At 43.2% G+C, this 26,465-nt stretch overlaps 1 protein-coding gene across 1 annotated transcript in view; it reads left to right on the forward strand.

Annotated features, from left to right (window-relative positions):
• The window catches only part of LOC115102815 (MAM domain-containing glycosylphosphatidylinositol anchor protein 1-like), a 397,798-nt gene that overhangs the window by 205,661 nt on the left and 165,672 nt on the right, over positions 1 to 26,465 (forward strand). Inside the window, exons 4-5 of the mRNA XM_029623129.2 lie at positions 7,162 to 7,358; positions 24,177 to 24,309. Of these exons, the coding sequence (XP_029478989.2) occupies positions 7,162 to 7,358; positions 24,177 to 24,309 (330 nt within the window). The remainder of the gene's footprint in view (positions 1 to 7,161; positions 7,359 to 24,176; positions 24,310 to 26,465) is intronic.

Raw genomic sequence — 26,465 nt, forward strand, 5'->3', positions numbered from 1 at the left:
CATTTTAGAAAGAAAGGGTCCAGATTGTCTAGCCCGGCTGATTTGTAGGGGTCCAGCTTTTGCAGCTCTTTCAGAACATCAGCTGAACAGATTTGGGAGAAGGAGAAATGGGGAAGGCTTGGGCGAGTTGCTGTTGGGGGTGCAGTGCTGTTGACCGGGGTAGGAGTAGCCAGGTGGAAAGCATGGCCAGCCGTAGAAAAATGCTTATTGAAATTCTCAATTATGGTGGATTTATCAGTGGTGACAGTGTTTCCTATCTTCAGTGCAGTGGGCAGCTGGGAGGAGGTGTTCTTATTCTCCATGGACTTTACAGTGTCCCAGAACTTTTTTGAGTTAGTGTTGCAGGAAGCAAATTTCTGCTTGAAAAAGCTAGCCTTGGCTTTTCTAACTGCCTGGTTATAATGGTTTCTAGCTTCCCTGAACAGCTGCATATCACGGGGGCTGTTCGATGCTAATGCAGAACGCCATAGGATGTTTTTGTGTTGGTTAAGGGCAGTCAGGTCTGGGGAGAACCAAGGGCTATATCTGTTCCTGGTTCTAAATTTCTTGAACGGGGCATGTTTATTTAAGATGGTTAGGAAGGCATTTAAAAAAAAATTCCAGGCATCCTCTACTGACGGGATGAGATCAATATCCTTCCAGGATACCCCGGCCAGGTCGATTAGAAAGGCCTGCTCGCTGAAGTGTTTCAGGGAGCGTTTTACAGTGATGAGTGGAGGTCATTTGACCGCTGACCCATTACGGATGCAGGCAATGAGGCAGTGATCGCTGAGATCTTGGTTGAAGACAGCAGAGGTGTATTTAGAGGGGAAGTTGGTTAAGATGATATCTATGAGGGTGCCCGTGTTTAAGGCTTTGGGGAGGTACCTGGTAGGTTCATTGATAATTTGTGTGAGATTGAGGGCATCAATGCATTCTTCAATGCAAAACTGCTTCAGCTCCTTCAAGTTGGATGGGTTCTGCTGGTGTAGGACAATCTTTGAGTCCTACCACAGAGGTATGGGCTTTGACTAGGCCATTCTAAGACATGTAAAATGTTTCTCCTTAAACCACTCAAGTGTTGCTTTAGCAGTACCTGCCGATAAAAAAACATCATGGTGTTCTCGGGGTGATGAGATTTTGGGTTTGCGCCAGACATAGCGTTTTCCTTGATGGCCAAAATGCTCAATTTTAGTCTCATCTGAAAAGAATACCTTCTTCCATATCTTTGGGGAGTCTCCCACATGCCTTTTGGCGAACACCAAACTTGCTTGCTTATTTTTTTCTTTAAGCAATGCCTTTTTCTGGCCACTCTTCCGTAAAGCCCAGCTCTGTGGGTACGGCTTAAAGTGGTCCTATGGACAGATACTCCAATCTCCGTTATGGAGCTTTGAAGATCCTTCAGGGTTATCTTTGGTCTCTTTGTTGCCTCTCTGATTAATGCCCTCCTTGCCTGGTCTGTGAGTTTTGGTGGGTGGCCCTCTCTTGGCAGGTTTGTTTAAATAATGGATTTAATAATGTATTTAAAGGTGCTCCGTGGGATGTTCAAAACCCTGATCTTTACTTCTCCAAAACATTGTCCCTGACCTGTTTGGAGAGCTCCTTGGTCTTCATGGTACCACTTGCTAGGTGGTCCCCCTTGCTTAGTGGTGTTGCAGACTCTGGGGCCTTTCAGAACAGGTGTGTGTACATATACTGAGATCATGTGACAGATCATGTGACACTTAGATTGCACACAGGTGGACTTTATTTATTTAACTAATTATGTGACTTCTGAAGATAACTGGTTGCATCAGATCTTATTTAGGGGCTCCATAGCAAAGGGGCTGAATACATATGCACTGTTTTTCTTTTTTTGAAACAAGTTAGTCCAAATTGGTGAAGTGAAATGAAAAAACTATTTTTGTTTATGTACATTACATGAAATCCAAATAAAAAATCTATTTAAATTACAGGTTGTAATGCAACAAAATAGGAACAACGAAAAGGGGGATGAATCCTTTGCAAGGCACTGTATTTGCCTCGTTAAAATCACCAGCTGCAATAAATGCGGCCTCCGGTTATGTGGTTTCCAGTTTGCATAAAGTCCAGTGAAGTTCTTTGAGGGTCGTTGTGGTATCGGCTTGAGGGGGAATATACACAGCTGTGACGATAACTGAAGATTTTTCTCTTGGGAAGTGATACTGTCGTGATTTGATTGTGAGGTATTCTAGGTTGGGTGAACAAAAGGACTAGAGTTTCTGTATGTTATCACAATCACACCATGAGTGGTTAATCATGAAACATACACCCCCGCTTTTCTTCTTGCCGGAGAGTTCTTTATTCCTGTCTGCGCGATATACTGAGAACGCAGCTGGCTGTATGGACAAAGACAGTATATCCTGAGAGAGCCAAGTTTCCGTGAAACAGAGTATGTTACACTCCCTGATGTCTCTCTGGAAGGAGATTCTCGCCCTGAGCTCGTCTTCTTTATTATCTAGAGACTGAACATTAAGAAGTAACATACACGGATGTGGTGGATGGTGTGCGTGGACTAGAAGTCCACTCCTAATACCTCTTCTCCACCAGCGGTGATTTGGATCAGCCTCTGGAATCAGTTAAATTGCCCTGGGGGGTATGAACAAGGATCCAATTCCGGAAAGTCCTATTCCCGGTCGTAATGCTGGTGAGTTACCACTCTGATATTTAAAAGTTATTTCTGGCTGTATGTAATAACGCAAAATATTTCCTGGGCTAATAATTAGATTACACAGACCCCCAAAGAATTTGAAATAATCTGACATTTTGATATGTCTTTATTATTTTGGAACTTTTGTGAGTGTAATGTTTACTGTTTCGTTTTTGTTTATTTTACTTTTTTATACTATGTACTTCTCTTGCTTTTGCAATGTTAACATATGTTTCCCATGCCAATAAAGCCCTGAAATTGAAATTGAGAGAGAGATTGAAGAGGCAGGAAAATATTGGTCCAGAAAGTGGGACAGAGAGAGTGGTGGTTGCATTACAGAAAACAACCGAGTCTGCTGATATTGAACCATTTCGGACTTTGTCCACATTCAGGCTTGAGTCCAAGCTTCAGACTCATCGTTCCCCTTTCCATCCTCCTCTTTCACCTGATCCCAGGGTGCAAAAGTTTCAGAGCCTCAGAAAAGCTGCTGATCCTGACTTTGTTTATGCCCCAAGTACCCCGCTTCTGTCAGATCCTCCACAGCACAGGACACACACACACACACACACACACACACACACACACACACACACACACACACACACACACAAAATGGATAAATGCTCACAATTACAATAAAAGAAAATACCCCAAACCACAGGCATATCAAGCCAAAACCTTCCCAGTCCATTCTCATGCAGGTGTATCAAGCCAAAACATTCCCAGTCCATTCTCATGCAGGTGTATCAAGCCAAAACATTCCCAGTCCATTCTCATGCAGGTGTATCAAGCCAAAACATTCCCAGTCCATTCTCATGCAGGTGTATCAAGCCAAAACATTCCCAGTCCATTCTCATGGAGGTGTATCAAGCCAAAACATTCCCAGTCCATTCTCATGCAGGTGTATCAAGCCAAAACATTCCCAGTCCATTCTACAGACAGGAGAAGCCTATAGCCCACAGACGATCCGGATGACCTGATTAGCTATCCTCTCCATCTCTGTTTCCTGCCAGTGTCACCTGCCAACAGAAGAGAGAAAGAAAGGGAGGGAAAGGATGACGGTGACGGGGAAAATAGGATAGAAGGTGCAGAGGTGTAGGGGAGCTGCACCGGAGTAGGTGGCAGTTAGATAGCGTCTCAGTGACTGAGCACGTCGTCAATGTGCCAATTAGGCTGGCAGCAAGTCATATATATATATATATCTATATATATATATATATATGTATGTGTGTGTGTGTATATACAGTATATGTATATATACACACACACACCTGTAACTTCCCCAGTCCTCATCAAATGTGCCAATATCACCATATAGATCATATCTTAATTTGATCATCCTGTAGTTGCAATATTTTTCCGGCACAGTATGTATCGTATTCAAGGTTGAAAAAGGCTTCTGAGGTTTGTAATTTCTAGGTTTAAAGTTTCAGACTTGATTTGCCCTCACAAAAAATGTATCAAACCCTACAAAAAATTAGAATAATTATAATCAACATAATAATTCACATTCCCTGTTGCTGCGGGATTATTTCCCTGCTGTGAGAAACTGGGTCAAATTATTCAAATTACGGTAGTAGTGGGAGCGATGGAGGGATATCGAGGAAAGACTTTCATGGACGTGAAAGCTGTTGAAATTACAACCACACTGGAAATAGGGAGATTACACTGACAGGGAGATATACAGAGATAAGATAGAAAGTACAAAATGACAGACTGAAAGAGAGAGAAGACAGTGGAAAAAGAGGAAGAAAGACAGGCAGAAGGAAAGACAAGAAAAATTAAGTAGCCTTGTCAAAATCTCTCTCGCTCCCTCTCTCTAACTTTCCCGTTAGACAGCATAATATGACATTTGATTGCAGCCTCACAATGTAACATTAGTGTCAGTTAGACACATTTTAAGAATCAGAGTTTGTGAGATTATGTTGTGCCTACAATAGTATGTTGGCTCATAGCCACCAGCAGTCAGATGTCTAGGTCCTTGCTAGCTGGGCTACACATGTACAGTGCCTTGAAAAAGTATTCATCCCCATTTGCGTTTTTCCTATTTTGTTGCATTACAACTGTAATTTAAATGTATTTTTATTTGGATGTCATGTAATGTACATAAACAAAATAGTTTTTTCACTTCACCAATTTGGACTAACTTGTTTAAAAAAATAATAAAACATGGAAAAGTGGTGCGTGCATATGTATTCACCCCCTTTGCAAGATCTGGTGCCACCAATTACCTTCAGAAATCACATAGATTGCACACAGATGGACTTTATTTAACTAAGTGTCACATGATCTGTCACATGATCTTAGTATATATACGCCTGTTCTGAAAGGCCACATAGTCTGCAACACCACTAAGCAAGGGTCACCACCAAGCAAGTGGCACCATGAAGACCAAGGAGCTCTCCAAACAGGTCAGGGACAAAGTTCTGGAGAAGTACAGATCAGGGTTGGGTTATAAAATATATCCAAAACTTTGAACATCCCACGGAGCACCATTAAATCCATTATAAAAAAATGGAATGAATATGGCACCATAACAAACCTGCCAAGAGAGGGACACCCACCAAAACCCAAGGAGGGCATTAATCAGAGAGGCAACAAAGAGACCAAAGATAACCCTGAAGGAGCTGCAATGCTCCACAGCGGAGATTGGAGTATCTGTCCATAGGACCACTTTAAGCTGTACACTCTACAGAGCTGGGCTTTACAGAAGAGTGGCCCGAAAAATGCCATTGCTTAAAGAAAAAAATAAGCAAGCATGTTTGGTGTTTTCCTAAAAGGCATGTGGGAGACTCCCCAAAGATATGGAAGAAGGTACTCTTGTCAGATGAGACATAAATTTAGATTTTTAGCAATTAAGGAAAACGCTATGTCTGGCGCAAACCCAAAACAGCTCATCACCCTGAGAACACCATCCCCACAGTGACGCATGGTGGTGGCAGCTTCATGCTGTGTGGATGTTTTTCATCGGCAGGGACTAGGAAACTAGTCAGAATTATGATGATGATAGATGGGGCTAAATACAGGGTAATTCTTGAGGGAAACCTGTTTCCGTCTTCCAGAGATTTGTGACTGGGACGGAGGTTCGCCTTCCAGCAGGACAATGACCCTAAGCATACTGCTAAAGCAACATTTGAGTGGTTTAAGGGGAAACAAATCCCAGTGGCAATGCACGCTCAAGTTCTGTCTTATTTCTTGTTTGTTTGAAAGTAAATTATTTTGCATCTTCAAAGTGGTAGGCATGTTGTGTAAATCAAATGATCCAAACCCCCCAAAAAATATATATTTTAATTCCAGGATGTAAGGCTACAAAATAGGAAAAATTCCAAGGGATGAATACTTTCGCAAGACACTGTAGGATCTTCATTTTAGGCAGTTTACTACAGCAGGAAAATAATAAAAAAAATTTAGGGGTTGATACATTTTTCTTAAGTGAAAATCAAGTCTGAAATTTCAAAGTTTAAAGAAGCCTTCTAAACCTCAAATACACTACAAGTTTTACATTTCCTGGTTGATCAAATTAAGATCCTACACCTTTATGTCCAGTTGTTCCAATGAAACAAGTCTGGACCAGGTAAGGCATTGGTAACCTAACTAGAAACCTAACTAGAAACTCAAAGGCAGCTATTTGAGGAAAACTAACTGCCTTTCATCACACACTGTTGAGTAGCCTTTGTGTAGAAAGATGGGTTAGGGTGCCTGTGTGTGTGTGAGATAGGAAAAAGAGATAATGCATTGTATACTGTACTCTTCGATCTCTTGAAGAAGAGAAGCCATGTAACCACACAATCTTTCCTGGAATAGTGGTCTGGAACCAGTTTGTTTTATTTTCGGGATAACAGTAAGGCTAATAATGAATAGCCATTTTTTTGTAGAGGTTGATAAATGTCCTGTTATGGAAAATCAAGTCTGATATTGTTTGGTGGAAATTACAAACTTTAGAAGCATTTGTAAATGGGCAGACTGATTTTTGGGCGCAAAATGATCATTACCTGGCTAATAATGGGGGCCTCAAGGAAAAACATTTACCAATGTCAGGGCCTTGAGGAAAAATGGTCCGGTGTGTTCAGTGGGCCGCCCCAATTTCTAAACCTTGAATACACTACAAGTTTGCATTTCCTACAGTGCAGAAAAATCTCTGCAAAAACAGGAACATCAAATGAAGAACTGGCATCTGTAGAGGACTGCTCCAACAGCACATAAAACAGGAAGGTAGCCAAAATGACCCGAGTCATGCACGGAAACACACACACACATTTTCCTGCTGCACCTATATGGGCAGGTAAACCTGTAGTGTAGATATTTTCCTGATTCATTTGTGGAGTGTCTCAGTAATGTATAAGGTACAGTAGGTGGAGACTGCGTAGTGCAGTATAACCATTGTGAAGAAGGTCTTTACATAACCTTGGAGTTTTGTATAGTATTTGGATAAACATATTCTTGATATTGACAAAGTGTGTGTGTGTGTGTGTGTGTGTGTGTGTGTGTGTGTGTGTGTGTGTGTGTGTTTCTAGACCTCGACAAACCCGTGCTGACAGTGCACCAGACCATCAGTGATGTGCGCGGGAGCTATTACCAGGAGAAGACGGTGTTCCTGCGCTGTACGGTCAACTCCAACCCCCCAGCCCGCTTCATCTGGAAACGTGGCAACACGCCCATAGAGCAGAGCAAGGATACCGGAGTGGACATCTACGAACCGCTCTACACACAGGTACTGTAAGAGGACCAAACACAAGCACACAAGTTCACACTCCAAATTCAACACAACCCATAGAACAGTATTAGTAACAATTTACAATATGAAGAAGACAGTGCTCTGATCATTGGCTGATCGCTCCCAACAAATAGGAATCCCCACCCTGTTGACTACTTTAAAATGCTGGAGGTCTTAGGTCTTCAATGGCAATGCCCGTGCTAAAATGGGTTATATCCATCTAGTCCTTTTATATGACCACAACCCGTAAGATATAACAAGCATAACAGTGTGCTTCTACGAGCCACTCTACACACAGGTATTGGATGTATGAGGGAAACACACAGCGTATACATAATATATAACTGGGGAAAACCGTCAACCTATTGTGAATGCACAAAGATACAGCCTCCCATAGATGGGCCTAATCACAAACATACCCATGCTCACTCATCACATCATATTGGACAAAGCAAGGATATTGGAGTGAATGTCTTTGAACCGCCATACAGACAAGTATAGGCACACACACTAACATTCCAGACTAAACGTAACAAACGGTACAGCAAGGATAACGTAGTAGAACATACTTCGTATACCAAACACAGACCTTATCCATGTGATGTGTTCATCCTTGAACACGTCACACTATGCACACATACACACAAGTTGAGATGACTATACTGCCTGGAGTTACCCTGGATTATAAACTGTCATGGTCAAAACATATTTTTTATTTTATTTTTTTTATTTCACCTTTATTTAACCAGGTAGGCTAGTTGAGAACAAGTTCTCATTTGCAACTGCGACCTGGCCAAGATAAAGCATAGCAGTGTGAACAGACAACACAGAGTTACACATGGAGTAAGCAATTAACAAGTCAATAACACAGTAGAAATAAAATGGGCAGTCTATATACAATGTGTGCAAAAGGCATGAGGAGGTAGGCGAATAATACAATTTTGCAGATTAACACTGGGGTGATAAAAGATCAGATGGTCATGTACAGGTAGAGATATTGGTGTGCAAAAGAGCAGAAAAGTAAATAAATAAATAAATAAAATTTAAAAAAACAGTATAAAAACAGTATGGGGATGAGGTAGGTGAAAATGGGTGGGCTATTTACCAATAGACTATGTACAGCTGCAGCGATCGGTTAGCTGCTCGGATAGCTGATGTTTGAAGTTGGTGAGGGAGATAAAAGTCTCCAACTTCAGCGATTTTTGCAGTTCATTCCAGTCACAGGCAGCAGAGTACTGGAACGAAAGGCGGCCAAATGAGGTGTTGGCTTTAGGGATGATCAGTGAGATACACCTGCTGGAGCGTGTGCTACGGATGGGTGTTGCCATCGTGACCAGTGAACTGAGATAAGGCGGAGCTTTACCTAGCATGGACTTGTAGATGACCTGGAGCCAGTGGGTCTGGCGACGAATATGTAGCGAGGGCCAGCCGACTAGAGCATACAAGTCGCAGTGGTGGGTGGTATAAGGTGCTTTGGTGACAAAACGGATGGCACTATGATAGACTGCATCCAGTTTGCTGAGTAGAGTGTTGGAAGCCATTTTGTAGATGACATCGCCGAAATCGAGGATCGGTAGGATAGTCAGTTTTACTAGGGTAAGCTTGGCGGCGTGAGTGAAGGAGGCTTTGTTCGTGAATAGAAAGCCGACTCTTGATTTGATTTTCGATTGGAGATGTTTGATGTGAGTCTGGAAGGAGAGTTTGCAGTCTAGCCAGACACCTAGGTACTTATAGATGTCCACATATTCAAGGTCGGAACCATCCAGGGTGGTGATGCTAGTCGGGCATGCGGGTGCAGGCAGCGTCGGTTGAAAAGCATGCATTTGGTTTTGCGTTTAAGAGCAGTTGGAGGCCACGGAAGGAGTGCTGTATGGCATTGAAGCTCGTTTGAGGTTAGATAGCACAGTGTCCAATGACGGGCCGAAAGTATATAGAATGGTGTCGTCGAGAGGTGGATCAGGGAATCGCCCCAGCAAGAGCAACATCATTGATATATACAGAGAAAAGAGTCACCGAGAATTGAACCCTGTGGCACCCCCATAGAGACTGCCAGAGGACCGGACAGCATGCCCTCCGATTTGACACACTGAACTCTGTCTGCAAAGTAATTGGTGAACCAGGCAAGGCAGTCATCCGAGAAACCGAGGCTACTGAGTCTGCCGATAAGAATATGGTGATTGACAGAGTCGAAAGCCTTGGCGAGGTCGATGAAGACGGCTGCACAGTACTGTCTTTTATCGATAGCGGTTATGATATCGTTTAGTACCTTGAGCGTGGCTGAGGTGCACCCATGACCGGCTCGGAAACCAGATTGCACAGCGGAGAAGGTACGGTGGGATTCGAGATGGTCAGTGACCTGTTTGTTGACTTGGCTTTCAAGACCTTAGATAGGCAGGGCAGGATGGATATAGGTCTATAGCAGTTTGGGTCCAGGGTGTCTCCCCCTTTGAAGAGGGGGATGACTGCGGCAGCTTTCCAATCCTTGGGGATCTCAGACGATATGAAAGAGAGGTTGAACAGGCTGGTAATAGGGGTTGCGACAATGGCGGCAGATAGTTTCAGAAATAGAGGGTCCAGATTGTCAAGCCCAGCTGATTTGTACGGGTCTAGGTTTTGCAGCTCTTTCAGAACATCTGCTATCTGGATTTGGGTAAAGGAGAACCTGGAGAGGCTTGGGCGAGGAGCTGCGGGGGCGGAGCTGTTGGCCGAGGTTGGAGTAGCCAGGCGGAAGGCATGGCCAGCCGTTGAGAAGTGCTTATTGAAGCTTTCGATAATCGTGGATTTATCGGTGGAGACCGTGTTACCTAGCCTCAGTGCAGTGGGCAGCTGGGAGGAGGTACTCTTGTTCTCCATGGACTTCACAGTGTCCCAGAACTTTTTGGAGTTGGAGCTACAGGATGCAAACTTCTGCCTGAAGAAGCTGGCCTTAGCTTTCCTGACTGACTGCGTGTATTGGTTCCTGACTTCCCTGAACAGTTGCATATCACGGGGCTATTCGATGCTATTGCAGTCCGCCACAGGATGTTTTGTGCTGGTCGAGGGCAGTCAGGTCTGGAGTGAACCAAGGGCTGTATCTGTTCTTGGTTCTGCATTTTGAACGGAGCATGCTTATCTAAAATGGTGAGGAAGTTACTTTTAAAGAATGACCAGGCATCCTCAACTGACGGGATGAGGTCAATGTCCTTCCAGGATACCCGGGCCAGGTCGATTAGAAAGGCCTGCTCACAGAAGTGTTTTAGGGAGCGTTTGACAGTGATGAGGGTGGTCGTTTGACTGCGGCTCCGTGGCGGATACAGGCAATGAGGCAGTGATCGCTGAGATCCTGGTTGAAGACAGCGGAGGTGTATTTGGAGGGCCAGTTGGTCAGGATGACGTCTATGAGAGTGCCCTTGTTTACAGAGTTAAGGTTGTACCTGGTGGGTTCCTTGATGATTTGAGTGAGATTGAGGGCATCTAGCTTACATTGTAGGACTGCCGGGGTGTTAAGCATATCCCAGTTTAGGTCACCTAACAGAACAAACTCTGAAGCTAGATGGGGGCGATCAATTCACAAATGGTGTCCAGGGCACAGCTGGGAGCTGAGGTGGCCGGTAGCAGGCGGCAACAGTGAGAGACTTATTTCTGGAGAGGGTAATTTTCAAAATTAGTAGTTCGAACTGTTTGGGTATGGACCTGGAAAGTATGACATTACTTTGCAGGCACAGTAGACTGCAACTCCGCCCCCTTTGGTAGTTCTATCTTGACGGAAGATGTTATAGTTGGGTATGGAAATCTCTGAATTTTTGGTGGCCTTCCTGAGCCAGGATTCAGACACGGCAAGGATTGATATTGATACATATTGATACAACAGTAGCTAGGACGGGGATAAGTCTGTCCATAATAAAGTGCTGCTCTGCATTCTTAACAGCACTATCAACAAGGCAGGTCCTACAGGCTCTAGTTTTGTCGCACCTGGACTACTGTTGAGTCGTGTGGTCAGGTGCCACACAAAAAGGACTTAGGAAAATTGCAATTGGCTCAGAACAGGGCAGCATGGCTGGCCCTTGGATGTACACAGAGAGCAAACATTAATAATATTCGTGCCAATCTCTCCTGGCTCAAAGTAGAGGAGAGATTGACTTCATCACTACTTCTATTTGTAAGAGGTATTGACATTTTTAATGCACCAAGCTGTCTGTTTAAATGACTAGCTCACAGCACACAGGCACCCATGCAAACCCCACAAGGCATGCCACCAGAGGTCTGTTTAAACGACTAGCACACAGCACAGGCACCCATGCAAACCCCACAAGGCATGCCACCAGAGGTCTGTTTAAACGACTAGCTCACAGCACAGGAACCCATGCATACCCCACAAGGCATGCCACCAGAGGTCTGTTTAAACGACTAGCTCACAGCACAGGCACCCATGCATACCCCACAAGGCATGTCACCAGAGGTCTGTTTAAACGACTAGCTCACAGCACAGGCACCCATGCATACCCCACAAGGCATGCCACCAGAGGTCTGTTTAAACGACTAGCTCACAGCACAGGCACCCATGCATGCCCCACAAGGCATGCCACCAGAGGTCTCTTCACAGTCCCCATGTCCAGAACAGACTGTGGGAGGTCTGCATAAAGCCATGACTACATGGAACTCTATTCCACATCAGGTAACTGATGCAGCAGTAGAATCAGATTTAAAAGAACAGATACAAAATAAATCTTATGGAACAGCAGGGACTGTGAAGCAACACAAACATTGGCACAGAAACATGCATACACACACATGATAACATGTATATGTACATGTATGGATTTTGTGTTGTAGATATGTGGTAGTGGAGTATGGGCCTGAGGGCACACACTATGTGTGTTGTGAATTATGTAATGAATGTATTGTAATGTTTTTAAAATTGTATAACCTTATTTTTGCTGGACCCCAGGAAGAGTAGATGCTGTCTTGGCAACAGCTAATGGGGATCCATAATAAATACAAATATATACAGTATACGTGTGTGTGTGTGTGTGTGTGTGTGTGTGTGTGTGTGTGTGTGTGTGTGTGTGTGTGTGTGTGTGTGTGTGTGTGTGTGTGTGTGTATATATACAGTGGGGAGAACAAGTATTTGATACACTGCAGATTTTGCAGGTTTTCCTACTTACAAAGCATGTAGAGGTCTGTAATGTTTTATCATATGTACACTTCAACTGTGAGAGACGGAATCTAAAACAAAAATACAGAAAATCACATTGTATGATTTTTAAGTATTTCATTTGCATTTTATTGCATGACTTAAGTATGCTTTGTAGTAGGAAAACCTGCAAAATCGGCAGTGTTTCAAATACTTGTTCTCCCCACTGTATACGTATGTGTATATATACGTGTGTATATATATGTACATGCACACAACACTTCATCTGTACACAGGTTAAAAATCACCTTTGACTTACATTCCACTGTCATAGCTGAGCCTCTCTTCTCAAATCACAAGGCAGCAATATGTGGAATATGTCACGTTAGTACAACAATTGAAAAGCATCCAACAACATAGCTGTGAGATAGTCCATTGTTTAACCAGTATACCCCTAAATGGAATTCAAGGTTCAGCCACTCGAAAGGGACTATAGCAGCTACTGCAGTGGGACTCGATGCTTACAGACAGCAATTCACAGATTCTGGTTGCAAACAGCACACACACGCACACAAGCAAACTCTCTTTCATACAAACATGCACACACAGGCAGCTGTTAAACTCTGAGTCAGTCAGTACACCATCAGGGTTGGTTTGGTTACTTTCTAAATGTAATCCGTTTCAGTTACCTGTCCAATATTGTAATCATTAGTGTAACTTTGGATTACCCAAACTCAGTAATGCAATGTGAGTACTTTTAGATTACTTTCCCCTCAAGAGTCATTAGAAGACAAAAATGAATATTTCCAATTGAACGACATCTATTGTAAGACAAATGTACTTTAGAGTTTACTGGCCATAAATGGATGTTGCATTTTACTTTATGGTTATGTAGGGTTCTAACCCATTGTTTTTGCTTCAGTACAGATAATACAACTATTAGGCCATCTATTTACATATTTAAAAACTCAGATTTCCAGACAGTCCATTAATTAAATACCCCTTGATCTTCAACAATAGGACTTGTTTTACCTGAACAAAAATGAACGACTTATTAGCCTACGATGTTTCTGTTTTTGTCATGGGAGGACTGATTGGGGTCATTGCTTCAAAACATGGTTGAAAAAGAAGTGATGCTCTCATGGAATGCATTTGCAATATTTATTTATTTATTTTCTTATTTATGTATTATTTACGTTTTTGTTGGTGACACCATAGAATTATGAAATTAAACACTTAATTTAATAGGACCTATGCGTGACACTTTGATATCTTGATCATTTGCAGCTGTTGAAGTCTATCAAAAGTCTGCAAGTTTAACCATGTGTCCATTAGGCCTTTGGACATTTCTTTAAATCAGCACAAATTAGATTGAGCAACTAATGCCCTACTCATGGTCTTCTGATATTAAACTTATTTTTGACAATATGTGTGAAGCACAATACCACCGAAGTTTACAAGGGAGGAACTCGCTCAAACTTTGAATCCATAGGCTGGGATACACAGCTATATGAAGCTAGTGCAACAGCACAGTTTTCACTGGCTGTCCATGGGTTGCATAAAAAATGATTGATAGGCAGCTTAGCCTACACTTTTTCTATTCAACCGTTATTGCGTTAACATACAGTTATACATTTGCGAACAGCCATCCACAAAAAATACACAAATAATTGAGAGAGCAGCAGTTTGATTCAATAAATTGCTACTGTAGGTAGATATCAATAATGGGCCTAAGTAAGTGATATCCTAACTTTAAACATCATCTATCGGAGCAGCTAACCGCTCGCTGCAGCTGTACATAGTCCATCTGTAAATAGCCCACCCAATCTACCTACCTCATCGCCATATTGTTTTAATTTACTTTTCTGAACTTTTGCACACCAGTATTTCTACTTGCACATCATCATCTGCTCATCTATCACTCCAGTGTTAATTATTATTATTATTAAGGGAGTATCAGCTTAATATTGTGGAAAGAATGTTGCTTCCAATGTAATTGTCTGCATCATTTCCAATCCCCCATATATTTTTTGTAAATATATATATCCATACACGCATGCATATATATACACATATATACATACACATACCTATATAGACATACTTTTTAAAAGAATATACCTTTATTACTATTCCCCGCAAACCCTACCGCCAATCCCCCAATTGGAGTAAACTAATAAACACTTCTGCTTTTACCTTCAATTTATACATCTTATACACATGTTATAGACACAGTCTACTTTACAATAGTTCTCTCTTGTTTGCTCTTAGTCCTTCCTCTATTTCTGATGTCCATCCAGTTTGTATTTGTAACTATGCTATTTCACAGACGTTCTGAACCTATATACATTTTACAGATCCCGTATGCTTTACATTGTTTATCTTGTTATTAGTCCCAGTGTTAATTTGCTAAACTGTAATTACTTCGCTACTATGGCCTATTTATTGCCTTAACTCCTCACTCCATTTGCACACACGGTATGTAGACTTTCTTTCTTCTCTATTGTTATTGACTGTATGTTTGTTTAATCCATGTGTAACTCTGTGTTGTTGTTTGTGTCACACTGCTTTGCTTTATCTTGGCCAGGTCTCAGTTGTAAATGAGAACTTGTTCTCAACTAGCTTACGTGGTTAAATAAAGGTGAAGTAAATAAATATCCATATAGCCCGTAGGCAACACCACTGCTGTCGTCCTTACCTTGAAGCGTTTATTCAAGTTGGTCATATAATATTTTATCCCGACAGCAGTCGCACCATTGGAAGACACAGGCTTTCACTATAGCCTACAAAATCATATTCCTGCTCTTTTCCCGCAATCCATCAAATGCATTTGGTGTGTCATCATTGTGGTTTCTGACTCGTGGTCAGACTCGCTCATCCGGAACAAACTTAAACTTGGCATTTTTTCAATGCTGATTGAATGTCATTAAGAAAAACGGAAAGGTGTCATCGTTTTTTCCCACACAAATGTCTATGCGTCTTGTTATTCCCTTAAAAGGGGAGATGGATCTCAGGCCATCACTTCTAATTCACCTGTCAGAGAATCCTGGAAGTGATCATCACATTTTTCAAAGTATCTGACATCTGATTACAATATTTTAGCTGGTAACGTAACAGATGACTCCCCGACCTCATCTAGCTACTAGCATTGTTTCCTCTGTTCTCCTTTAATTGAAATAGCTGTATGGTCTGCTACAAAGGGCCACCCTGAGAGCACAATTAGCCGGAGTAGCTCTTCCCACGCTACGACAGTGGAAGAATGAGACAGGAAAAATCCCACTCAGTCATCCAAGCCTATATCCCAAATGGCACCCTATTCCCTTTTTATTGCACTACTTTCAACAAGGGCCCACAGGGCTCTGGTCAAAAGTAGTGCATTATGTAGGGAATAGATTGTCATTTGGGACGCACACCAAGGCATAGACGGGTGGAATAGGCAGCCTTGGGAATGAAGTGTGAACTAGCTTATCTGGGAATCATTATTGGAGTAGAGTTTGTAAAGCTCTATGTAGTTCTATGGACTGCAGAGACAGATGAAGCGAGAGAGCGAGATAGTGAGAGAGGATGGACGGAGAGGGGAATGGAAAGTGAAAGAGATATATGGGAAAAAAAGATGGATTTGTTATTCTAATGATGATATTTCATTTGGCTGATGGTCTCATCCAAAATAAATGTTGAATCCTTTAATCAGATATATTCTCTCTGCTCTATGATATTAGGACATTGGTGTGTGTATGTCCACTTTCAAACACTTTTGTGTTTAACCCTCCTGTTGGGTTTGTTTCATGTTAATTTATTCTGTGTTCACGGTCCAAAATGACCGCCCAATTATAGCTGAATATAAATCCATAATAATGCATACATTATCACCTAATGTTGTGTTAGATCTTTTGATCAACTTAAGTTGTTGTGAACATTACAAAAATGTTAACTTCTATTTGCTATTTATGACCTGTAGGCCTCATTGCCGTGAGCTCATACAACTCATTTCTGAGTAAAAAAAAGCATAATCCTTGGATTATTTTGTCTATAACAAATACTCAGATGAAACGTATTGTGCTATTTATCACAGACTACTTTATGTCAAAGTTTAACAAGGACATGGACAAACAAGGACAAAACCGATTGTGCTTTTTTGTTTTTTTATCTGCGTTGTTTGTAATATTTTTTAAACTATTTTTGTACATAATGTTGCCGCTACTGTCTCTTATGACCGAAAATAACTTCTAGACAATCGCAGGACTGCGATTACTCACCATAGACTAGCAGCATCGTTTTTCTTCTTTCACGTCACTGACGAGCCCGAGGCGGAGGATATATGGCTACCTCGGGAACAGGCCCCTACCCCAGTGATCCGTGTGAAGAGGAGGAGGAGAAAGAGAGACCGGAGGGTGGGCTGCCTTCTGAGGCGTAGGAGTTAATCTAATAAACCCCCACTCCCCACAATTCTGCTCGCAAACATGCAATCTTTGGACAACAAAATGTTGTTATTGGGAAGATTAAACTACCAACAGGACATTAAAAACTGTAATATCTTTTGCTTCACGGAGTCGTGGCTGAACGAAGACAATATCGACATACAGCTGGCTGGTTATACGATATAGGATAGAACAGGCAGCGGCAGTCTATGTATTTTTGTAAACAACGCGCCGGATACACGATATCTAAGGCAGTCTCGAGCCATTGCTCGCCTGAGGGAGAGTTTCTCATAAGCTACAGACCACATTACCTACCGAGAGAGTTTTCATCTATATTCTTTGTAGCTGTTTTACATACCACCACAGTCAAAGGCTGACACTAAGATAGCAATGAATGAGCTGTATTACGCCATAAGCAAAAAAGAAATGCTCACCCCAGAGGCAGCGCTCCAAGTAGCTGGGGACTTTCATGCAGGGAAACTTAAATCAGTATTACCTCATTTCTATCAACATGTTAAATGTGCAACCAGAGCGAAAAAAAAGCTCTGGACCACCTATACTCCACACACAGAGATGCATACCAAGCTCTCCCTCGCCTTCCATTTGGCAAATCTGACCATAATTATATCCTCTTGATTCCTGCTTACAAGCAAAAATTAAAGCAGGAAACACCAGTGACTAGATAAAAAAAAGGTGGTCAGATGAAGCAGATGCTAAGCTACAAGACTGTTTTGCTAGCACAGACTGGAATACGTTCTGGGATTCCTCCAATGGAATTAATGAGTACACCACATCTGTCATTGGCTTCATCAATAAATGCATCGATGACGTCATCCCCACATGACCGTACGTACATACCCCAACCAGAAACCATGGATTACAGGCAGCATCCGCACTGAGCTAAAGGCTAGAGCTACCACTTTCAAGGAGTGTGACTCTAACCCGGAAGCTTATAAGAAATCCCGCTATGCCCTCTGACAAACCATCATACAGGAAAAGTGTCAGTACAGTACTAAGATCGAGTTGTAGTGCACCGGCCCTGTGAGCAGGGCCTGGAAACCATTACAGACTACAAAGGGATGCACAGCTGTGCGCTGCCTAGTCTCAGGAGCCTACCTGACGAGCTAAACTACTTCTACGCTCACTTCGAGGCAAAAAACACTGAAACATGTATGAGAGCACCAGCTGTACCGGAAGACTGTGTAGATCACTCTCTCCGCAGCCGATGTGAGTAAGACCATTGGTCAACAACAGGTCAACGTTCACAAGGCCGCAGGGCCAGACAGATTACCAGGACATGCACTGCGAGCTTGCGCTGACCAACTAGCAGGTGTCTTCACTGACATTTTCAACCTCTCCCTGTCCGAGTCTGTAATACCAACATGTTTTAATCAGACCACCATAGTGCCTGTGCCCAAGAACACGAAAGTAACCTGCCTAAATGACTACCGACCCGGAGCACTCATGTCAGTAGCCATGAAGTGCTTTGAAAGGCTGGTCATGGCTCACATCAACACCATCATCCCAGAAACCCTAGACCCACTCCAATTTGCATACCGTCCCAACAGATCCACAGATGATGCAGTCTCTATTGCACTCCACACTGCCCTTTCCCAATTGGACAACGGGAACACCTACAGTTGAAGTCGGAAGTTTAAATGTATTTGGCTAAGGTGTATGTAAACTCAGTTTTTCACAATTCCTGACATGTCATCCAAATAAAACTCCCTTTCTTAGGTCAGTTAGGATCACCACTTCATTTTAAGAATGTGAAATGTTAGAATAATAGTAGAGAGTGATTTTATTTCAGCTTTTATTTATATCATCACATTCCCAGTGGGTCAGAAGTTTACATACACTCAATTAGTATTTAGTAGCATTCCCTTTAAATTGTTTAACTTGTGTCAAACTCTTCAGGGAAGCTTCAAAAGCTTCCCACAATAAGAATTTTGGTCCATTCATCCTGACAGAGCTGGTGTAACTGAGTCAGGTTTGTAGGCCTCCTTGCTCACACACGCTTTTTCAGTTCTGCCCACAAATGTTCTATGTGATTGAGGTCAGGGCTTTGTGATGGCCACTCCAATACCTTGACTTTGTTGTCCTTAACCATTTTGCCAAAACTTTGAAAGTATGCTTGGGAATATTGTCCATTTGGAAGACCCATTTGGTGACCAAGCTTTAACTTCCTGACTGTCTTGAGATGTTGCTTCAATATAGCTACATCATTTTCTTTCCTCATGATGCCATCTATTTTGTGAAGTGCACCAGTCCCTCCTGCAGCAAAGCACCCCCACAACATGATGCTGCCACCCCCGTGCTTCACAGTTGGGATGGTGTTCTCCGGCTTGTAAGCCTCCGGCTTGTAAGCCCCCCATTTTCTCCAAACATAATAATGGTCATTATGGCCAAGAAGTTATATTTTTGTTTCATCGGACCAAAGGACATTTCTCCAAAACGTACAATCTTTGTCCCCATGTGCAGTTGCAAACCGTAGTCTGGCTTTTTTAAATAGCCTTTTGGAGCAGTGGCTTCTTCCTTGCTGAGCGGCCTTTCAGGTTATGTCGATATATGACTTGTTTTACTGTGGATATAGATCATTTTGTACTTTTCTCCAGCATCTTCAAGGTCCTTTGCTGTTGTTCTGGGATTGATTTGCATTTCTCTCAACAAAGTACGTTCATCTCTAGGAGACAGAATGCGTCTCCTTCCTGAGCGGTATGAGGGCTGTGTGGTCCCATGGTGTTTATACTTGCGTACTATTGTTTGTACAGATGAACGTGGTGCCTTCAGGCATTAGGAAATTGCTCCCAAGGATGAACCAGACTTGTGGAGATCTACAATTTTATTCTGATGTCTTGGCTGATTTCTTTTGATTTCCCCATGATGTCAAGCAAAAAAGCACTGAGTTTGAATGCAGTCCTTGAAATACATCCACATGTACACCTTCAATTGACTCTACTGATGTCAATTAGCATATCAGAAGCTTCTTAAGCCATGACACCATTTTATGAAATTGTCTAGGTTATTTAAAGGCACAGTCAACATAGAGTATGTAAACCTCTGAACCCTCTGAAATTGTGATACAAGTTAAATAATCTGTCTGTAAACAATTGTTGAAATAATTACTTGTCTCATGCACGAAGTAGATATCCTAACCTACTTGCCAAAACTATAGTTTGTTAACAAGACATTTGTGGAGTGGTTGAAAAATGAGTTTTAATAACTCCAACCTAAGTATATGTAAACTTCCGACTTCAACTGTATGTGAGAATGCTATTCATTGACTACAGTTCAGCGTTCAACACCATAGTGCCCTCCAGCTCATCAATAAGCTAAGGACCCTGGGACTAAACACCTCCCTCTGCAACTGGATCCTGAAATTCCTGACGGGCCGCCCCCAGGTGGTAAGGGTAAGTAACAACACATCTGCCACGCTGATACCCACAACACAGGGGCCCCTCAGGGGTGCGTGCTCAGCACCATCCTGTACTCCCTGTTCACTCATGACTGCACGGCCAGGCACGACCCCAACACCATCATTACATTTCCCGATGACACAACAGTGTCACCGACAACAATGAGACAGCCTATAGGGAGGAGGTCAGAGACCTGGCCGTGTAGTACCAGAACAACAACCTCTCCCTCAATGTGATCAAGACAAAGGAGATGATTGTGGACTACAGCAAAAAGAGGACCGAGCATGCCCACATTCTCATTGACGGGGCTGCAGTGGAACAGGTTGAGAGCTTGAAGTTCCTTGGAGTCCACATCACCAACAAACTAACATGGTCCAAGCACACCATGACAGTCGTGAAGCGGGCACAACAAAACCTATTCCCCCTCAAGAGACTGAAAAGGTTTGGCATGACTCCTTAGATCCTCAAATGGTTCTACAGCTGCACCATCGAGAGCGTCTTGACTGGTTGCATCACTACCTGGTATTGCAACTGCTCGGCCTCCAACCGCAAGGCACTACAGAGGGTAATGCGAACGGCCCAGTACATCACTGGGGCCAATCGTCCTAGCATCCAGGACCTCTATACCAGGCGGTGTCCGAGGAAGGCCCTGAAAATTGTCAAAGACTCCAGCCTCCGTAGTCATAGACTGTTCTCTCTGCTACCACACGTCGGTACCAGAGCGCCAAGTCTAGGTCAAGGAGGCTTCTAAACAGCTTCTAACCACAAGCCATAAGACTCCTGAACATCTAGTCAAATGCCCCCCCCCCCTCTCTACACCACTACCACTCTCTGTTGTAATCTATGCATAGTCACTATAATACTGGTACTACATACTATCTAAATTAACCGGTGCCCCCACACATTGACTCCTCCCTGTATGTAGCCTCCACATTGACTCTGTACCGGCACCTCCCTGTATGTAGCCTCCACATTGACTCTGTACCGGTACCTCCCTGTATGTAGCCTCCACATTGAATCTGTACTGGCACCTCCCTGTATGTAGCCTCCGCATTGACTCTGTACTGGCACCTCCCTGTATGTAGCCTCCACATTGACTCTGTACCAGCACCTCCCTGTATGTAGCCTCCACATTGACTGTACACATTGACTCTGTACTGGCACCCCCCGGTATGTAGCCTCCACATTGACTCTGTACTGGCACCCCCCTGTATGTAGCCTCCACATTGACTCTGTACTGGCACCCCCCTGTATGTAGCCTCCACATTGACTCTGTACTGGCACCTCCCTGTATGTAGTCTCCACATTGACTCTGTACCGGCACCCCCCTGTATGTAGCCTCCACATTGACTCTGTACTGGCACCCCCTGTATGTAGTCTCCACATTGACTCTGTACTGGCACCCCCTGTATGTAGTCTCCACATTGACTCTGTACTGGCACCCCCTGTATGTAGCCTCCACATTGACTCTGTACCGGCACCCCCTGTATGTAGTCTCCACATTGACTCTGTACTGGCACCCCCTGTATGTAGTCTCCACATTGACTCTGTACTGGCACCCCCTGTATGTAGCCTCCACATTGACTCTGTACCGGCACCCCCTGTATGTAGCCTCCACATTGACTCTGTACTGGCACCCCCTGTATGTAGTCTCCACATTGACTCTGTACTGGCACCCCCTGTATGTAGCCTCCACATTGACTCTGTACCGGCACCCCCTGTATGTAGCCTCCACATTGACTCTGTACTGGCAGCCTCCCCCTGTATGTAGCCTCCACATTGACTCTGTACCGGCACCCCCTGTATGTAGCCTCCACATTGACTCTGTACTGGCACCCCCTGTATGTAGCCTCCACATTGACTCTGTACTGGCACCCCCTGTATGTAGCCTCCACATTGACTCTGTACTGGCACCCCCTGTATGTAGCCTCCACATTGACTCTGTACCGGCACCCCCTGTATGTAGCCTCCACATTGACTCTGTACTGGCACCCCCTGTATGTAGCCTCCACATTGACTCTGTACTGTATGGCACCCCCTGTATGTAGCCTCCACATTGACTCTGTACTGGCACCCCCTGTATGTAGCCTCCACATTGACTCTGTACTGGCACCCCCTGTATGTAGCCTCCACATTGACTCTGTACTGGCACCCCCTGTATGTAGTCTCCACATTGACTCTGTACTGGCACCCCCTGTATGTAGCCTCCACATTGACTCTGTACCGGCACCCCCTGTATGTAGCCTCCACATTGACTCTGTACTGGCACCCCCTGTATGTAGTCTCCACATTGACTCTGTACTGGCACCCCCTGTATGTAGCCTCCACATTGACTCTGTACCGGCACCCCCTGTATGTAGCCTCCACATTGACTCTGTACTGGCACCCCCCTGTATGTAGCCTCCACATTGACTCTGTACTGGCACCCCCCTGTATGTAGCCTCCACATTGACTCTGTACCGGCACCCCCCTGTATGTAGCCTCCACATTGACTCTGTACCGGCACCCCCCTGTATGTAGCCTCCACATTGACTCTGTACTGGCACCTCCCTGTATATATTGTTATTTTTTTACTGCTCCTCTTTAATTACTTGTTACTTTTATCTCTTATTCTTATTCATATTTTGTTTAAACTGCACTGTCTGTTAGGGGCTCTTAAGTAAGCATTTCACTGTAAGGTCTACTACACCTGTTGTATTCGGCGAATGTGACTAATAAAATGTCATTTGATTTGTTTTGAAACCAATTCAAATGTTTAAATAGTGTCAGGATTTTATGTCATCATCCTGGGATATGGCGTATTTCATTGGCCCTGGGGTCATCCTGATAACATTTTCAGCTGAATGCCGACTTCTCCTCTCAGGTGGGGATGAAGACCAGGACAAATTCCCATTCTTTGACCGAATGTAACAACAACCTCAGCAGGGCCCTCCTACTCATCACTGGATTGTTCCACATCGGTTGTTTCTTGGTCTGGATCATATTCTGTGTTGCCTTCAACTTCTGACACTTCCTCCTCTAATTCATTTTCACTGTTAGTTTCTTGGCCTCTCTCCTCGCCAGTGTCATAATCAAAGATATGATCAAGAGCCTCACATACAGTATATCATTAGGTCATTGTGCTGCCACAGAATGAATTGTGAGCAAGTCCTCAAAAAAGCTTTATATACCAGAGCTGTGAGAAATGTTCTATGTATTACTGAAACAATGTTGCGTTTGTTTGTGAGACTGCAAACAGGTTTGGTTCCCATGGGGGAAAGAATCTATTGGGGAAAGGTTCCCGTGGAAGCCAAGAAGGTGTGTGTGTGTGTGTGTGTGTGTGTGTGTGTGTGTGTGTGTGTGTGTGTGTGTGTGTGTGTGTGTGTGTGTGTGTGTGTGTGTGTGTGTGTGTGTGTGTGCTCAAACATACATGCATGTGGGGGTCTGGGAGAGGAACTGTGCCCATCTGATGAATGGGCATGTGCCTGAACTCAATTGTATACACTAATTGTAGTCTCACCCATTAATTTCTAATGACCAGTAATTTTTGACCGGGAACACCACAGGTGTACAAAAGTTAAACAAAACACCCAAAATGTTATGAAAATCATCAAAATGTGTTTTGTTTGTTCACATGCTCTGTGTGGACATTGTCATGGAACCTTATGACAACAGATTAAATTAACTACATTTTTCAGAGAGAAAATTCAATTTGACCGGGACACAGCAGGAGGGTTAAAAGTGCATTTAGAAATGTATTTATGGTGTGTGTCTGAGATTGTGTAAATGTACTGTGTGCTTGTGTTTTTGTGAAGATTATTCACATGCGGTCAGTGAGGGTGTGTTACTGTTATATTTGTGTGACCAGTCCATGTTTTCTGTCACGCAGGGGGAGACCAAGGTGCTGAAGCTGAAGAACCTGAGGCCAAAGGACTTTGCAAACTACACGTGCGAGGTGACTGTTCGCAACGTGTGTGACATCCCTGAGAGCTCTGTCACCTTTCGGCTCACCAATGCCACCAGTAAGCGACACATCGTCCTCCCTATCATTATTCTATACCCCTCTTTCATAATTTTATTTTAGTATGTTTTTAATTGAAGAGAAGACAGTAAAGACACAACAGTTTGTCATAGGGTTCAAATCTGTGTGGTTAGGAAGAGCATACAGTACCAGTAAAAAGTTTGGACACACCTACTCATTGAAGGGTTTTTGTTTTTTTATTATTTTCTACATTGTAGAATCATACTGAGTACATCAAAACTATGAAATAACACATATGGTATCAGCAACCAAAAACATGTGTTAAACAAATGAAAATATATTTGAGATTCTTCAAAATTGCCACCCTTTGCCTTGATGACAGCTTTTAACACTCTTGGCATTCTCTCAACCAGCTTCTTGAGGTAGTCACCTGGAATGTATTTCAATTAACAGGTCTGCATTGTTAAAAGTGAATTTGTTGAATGTATTTCCTTCTTAATCCGTTTGAGACAATCAGTTGTGGTGTGACAAGGAAGTGGTGGTATACAGAAGATAGTCCTACTTGGTAAAAGTCCATATTATGGTAAGAACAGCTACTATAAGCAAAGAGAAATGCCAGTCCATCATTACTTTAAGACATGAAGGTCAGTCAATGTGGAAAATTCAAGTTTCTTCAAGTACAGTCGCAAAAAACACCAAGCACTATGATGAAACTGACTCTCATGAGGACTGCCACAAGAAAGGAAGACCCAGAGGTACCTCTGCTGCAGAGGAAAAATTCATTAGAGTTACCAGTCTCAGAAATTGCAGTCCAAATAAATGCTTCACAGACTTCAATTAACAGACACATCTCAACATCAACTGTTCAGAGGACTGTGTGAATCAGGCTTTCATGGTCAAATTGCTGCAAAGAAAACACTACTAAAGGACACCCATAAGAAGAAGAGATGTGATTGGGACAAGAAACACGAGTAATGGACATTAGACTGGTGGAAATCTCTCTTTGGTCTGAATTTGAGTCCAAATTTGAGATGTTTGGTTCCAACCTCCATGTCTTTGTGAGACGTAGAGTAGCTAAACGGATGATCTCCACATGTGGTTCCCACCGTGAAGCATGGAGGAGGAGGTGTGATGGTGTGGAGTTGCTTTGCTGGTGACACTGTCAGTGATTTATTTAGAATTCAAGACTCACATAACCAGCATGGCTACCACAGAATTCTGCAGCAATATACCATCCCATCTGGTTTGCGCTTAGTCCCAGTGTCATTTGTTTTTCAACAGGACAATGACCCAACACACCTCCAAGCTGTGTAAGGGCTATTTGGCCAAGAAGGAGAGTGATGGAGTGTTGCACCAGATGACCTGGCCTACACAATCACCCAACCTCAACCCAATTGAGATGGTTTGGGATGAGTTGGACCACAGAGTGAAGGAAAAGCAGCCAACAAGTGCTCAGCATATGTGTGAACTCCTTCAAGATGGTTGGAAAAACATTCCTCATGAAAGCAAAGGGTTTCTACTTTGAAGAATATTAAATATGAAATAAACACTTTTTTGGTTACTACATGATTCCATATGTATGTGTTATTTCATGGTTTTGATGTCTTCATTATTATTCTACAAAGTAGAAAATAGTACAAATAAAGAAAAACCCTTGAATGAGTAGGTGTTCTAAAACTTTTGTCTGGTACTGTATGTGTTGAAGGGGGTGGTGTTTACCACTAGACCACCCCAGACAACACCTCTCTCTCCTTTAATCTCCCTTTTTCTGTGTGAATCCATCCCTCGCTCTCCTATTCCTCGTCTTGCTCTGTCTCACTGAACCATGCTCTGCTTTTCCCCCTTCCTCTCTTTCAAATCAAATACAATTGTATTTGTCACATGCACCGAATTCAACAGGTGTAGACCTTACCATGAAATGCTTACTTACAAGCCCTTAATTAACCAACAATGCAGTTCATATTCAGACACTCCATCTCATCCTCCCTCTCTCCCACTTTCCCCCTCCTGATATCTCATCTCTCGCTCACCCTCTCCAGTTCTCTCCAACTGCCTCTCTTTGACGATTGCACTCCATCTCTTCTCCTACTCTCAACTCACTCCGTCTCCCCTTCCTTTTCCCTCAATGTCCATACCCCTCACTGTCTCTCTCTTTATTTTCTCTCCTCCTCGTTGACATACATCTCTCACTCCCTT

This window comes from Oncorhynchus nerka, linkage group LG28, assembly GCF_034236695.1.
Source record: "Oncorhynchus nerka isolate Pitt River linkage group LG28, Oner_Uvic_2.0, whole genome shotgun sequence".
In the NCBI taxonomy this organism is placed as follows: domain Eukaryota; kingdom Metazoa; phylum Chordata; class Actinopteri; order Salmoniformes; family Salmonidae; genus Oncorhynchus; species Oncorhynchus nerka.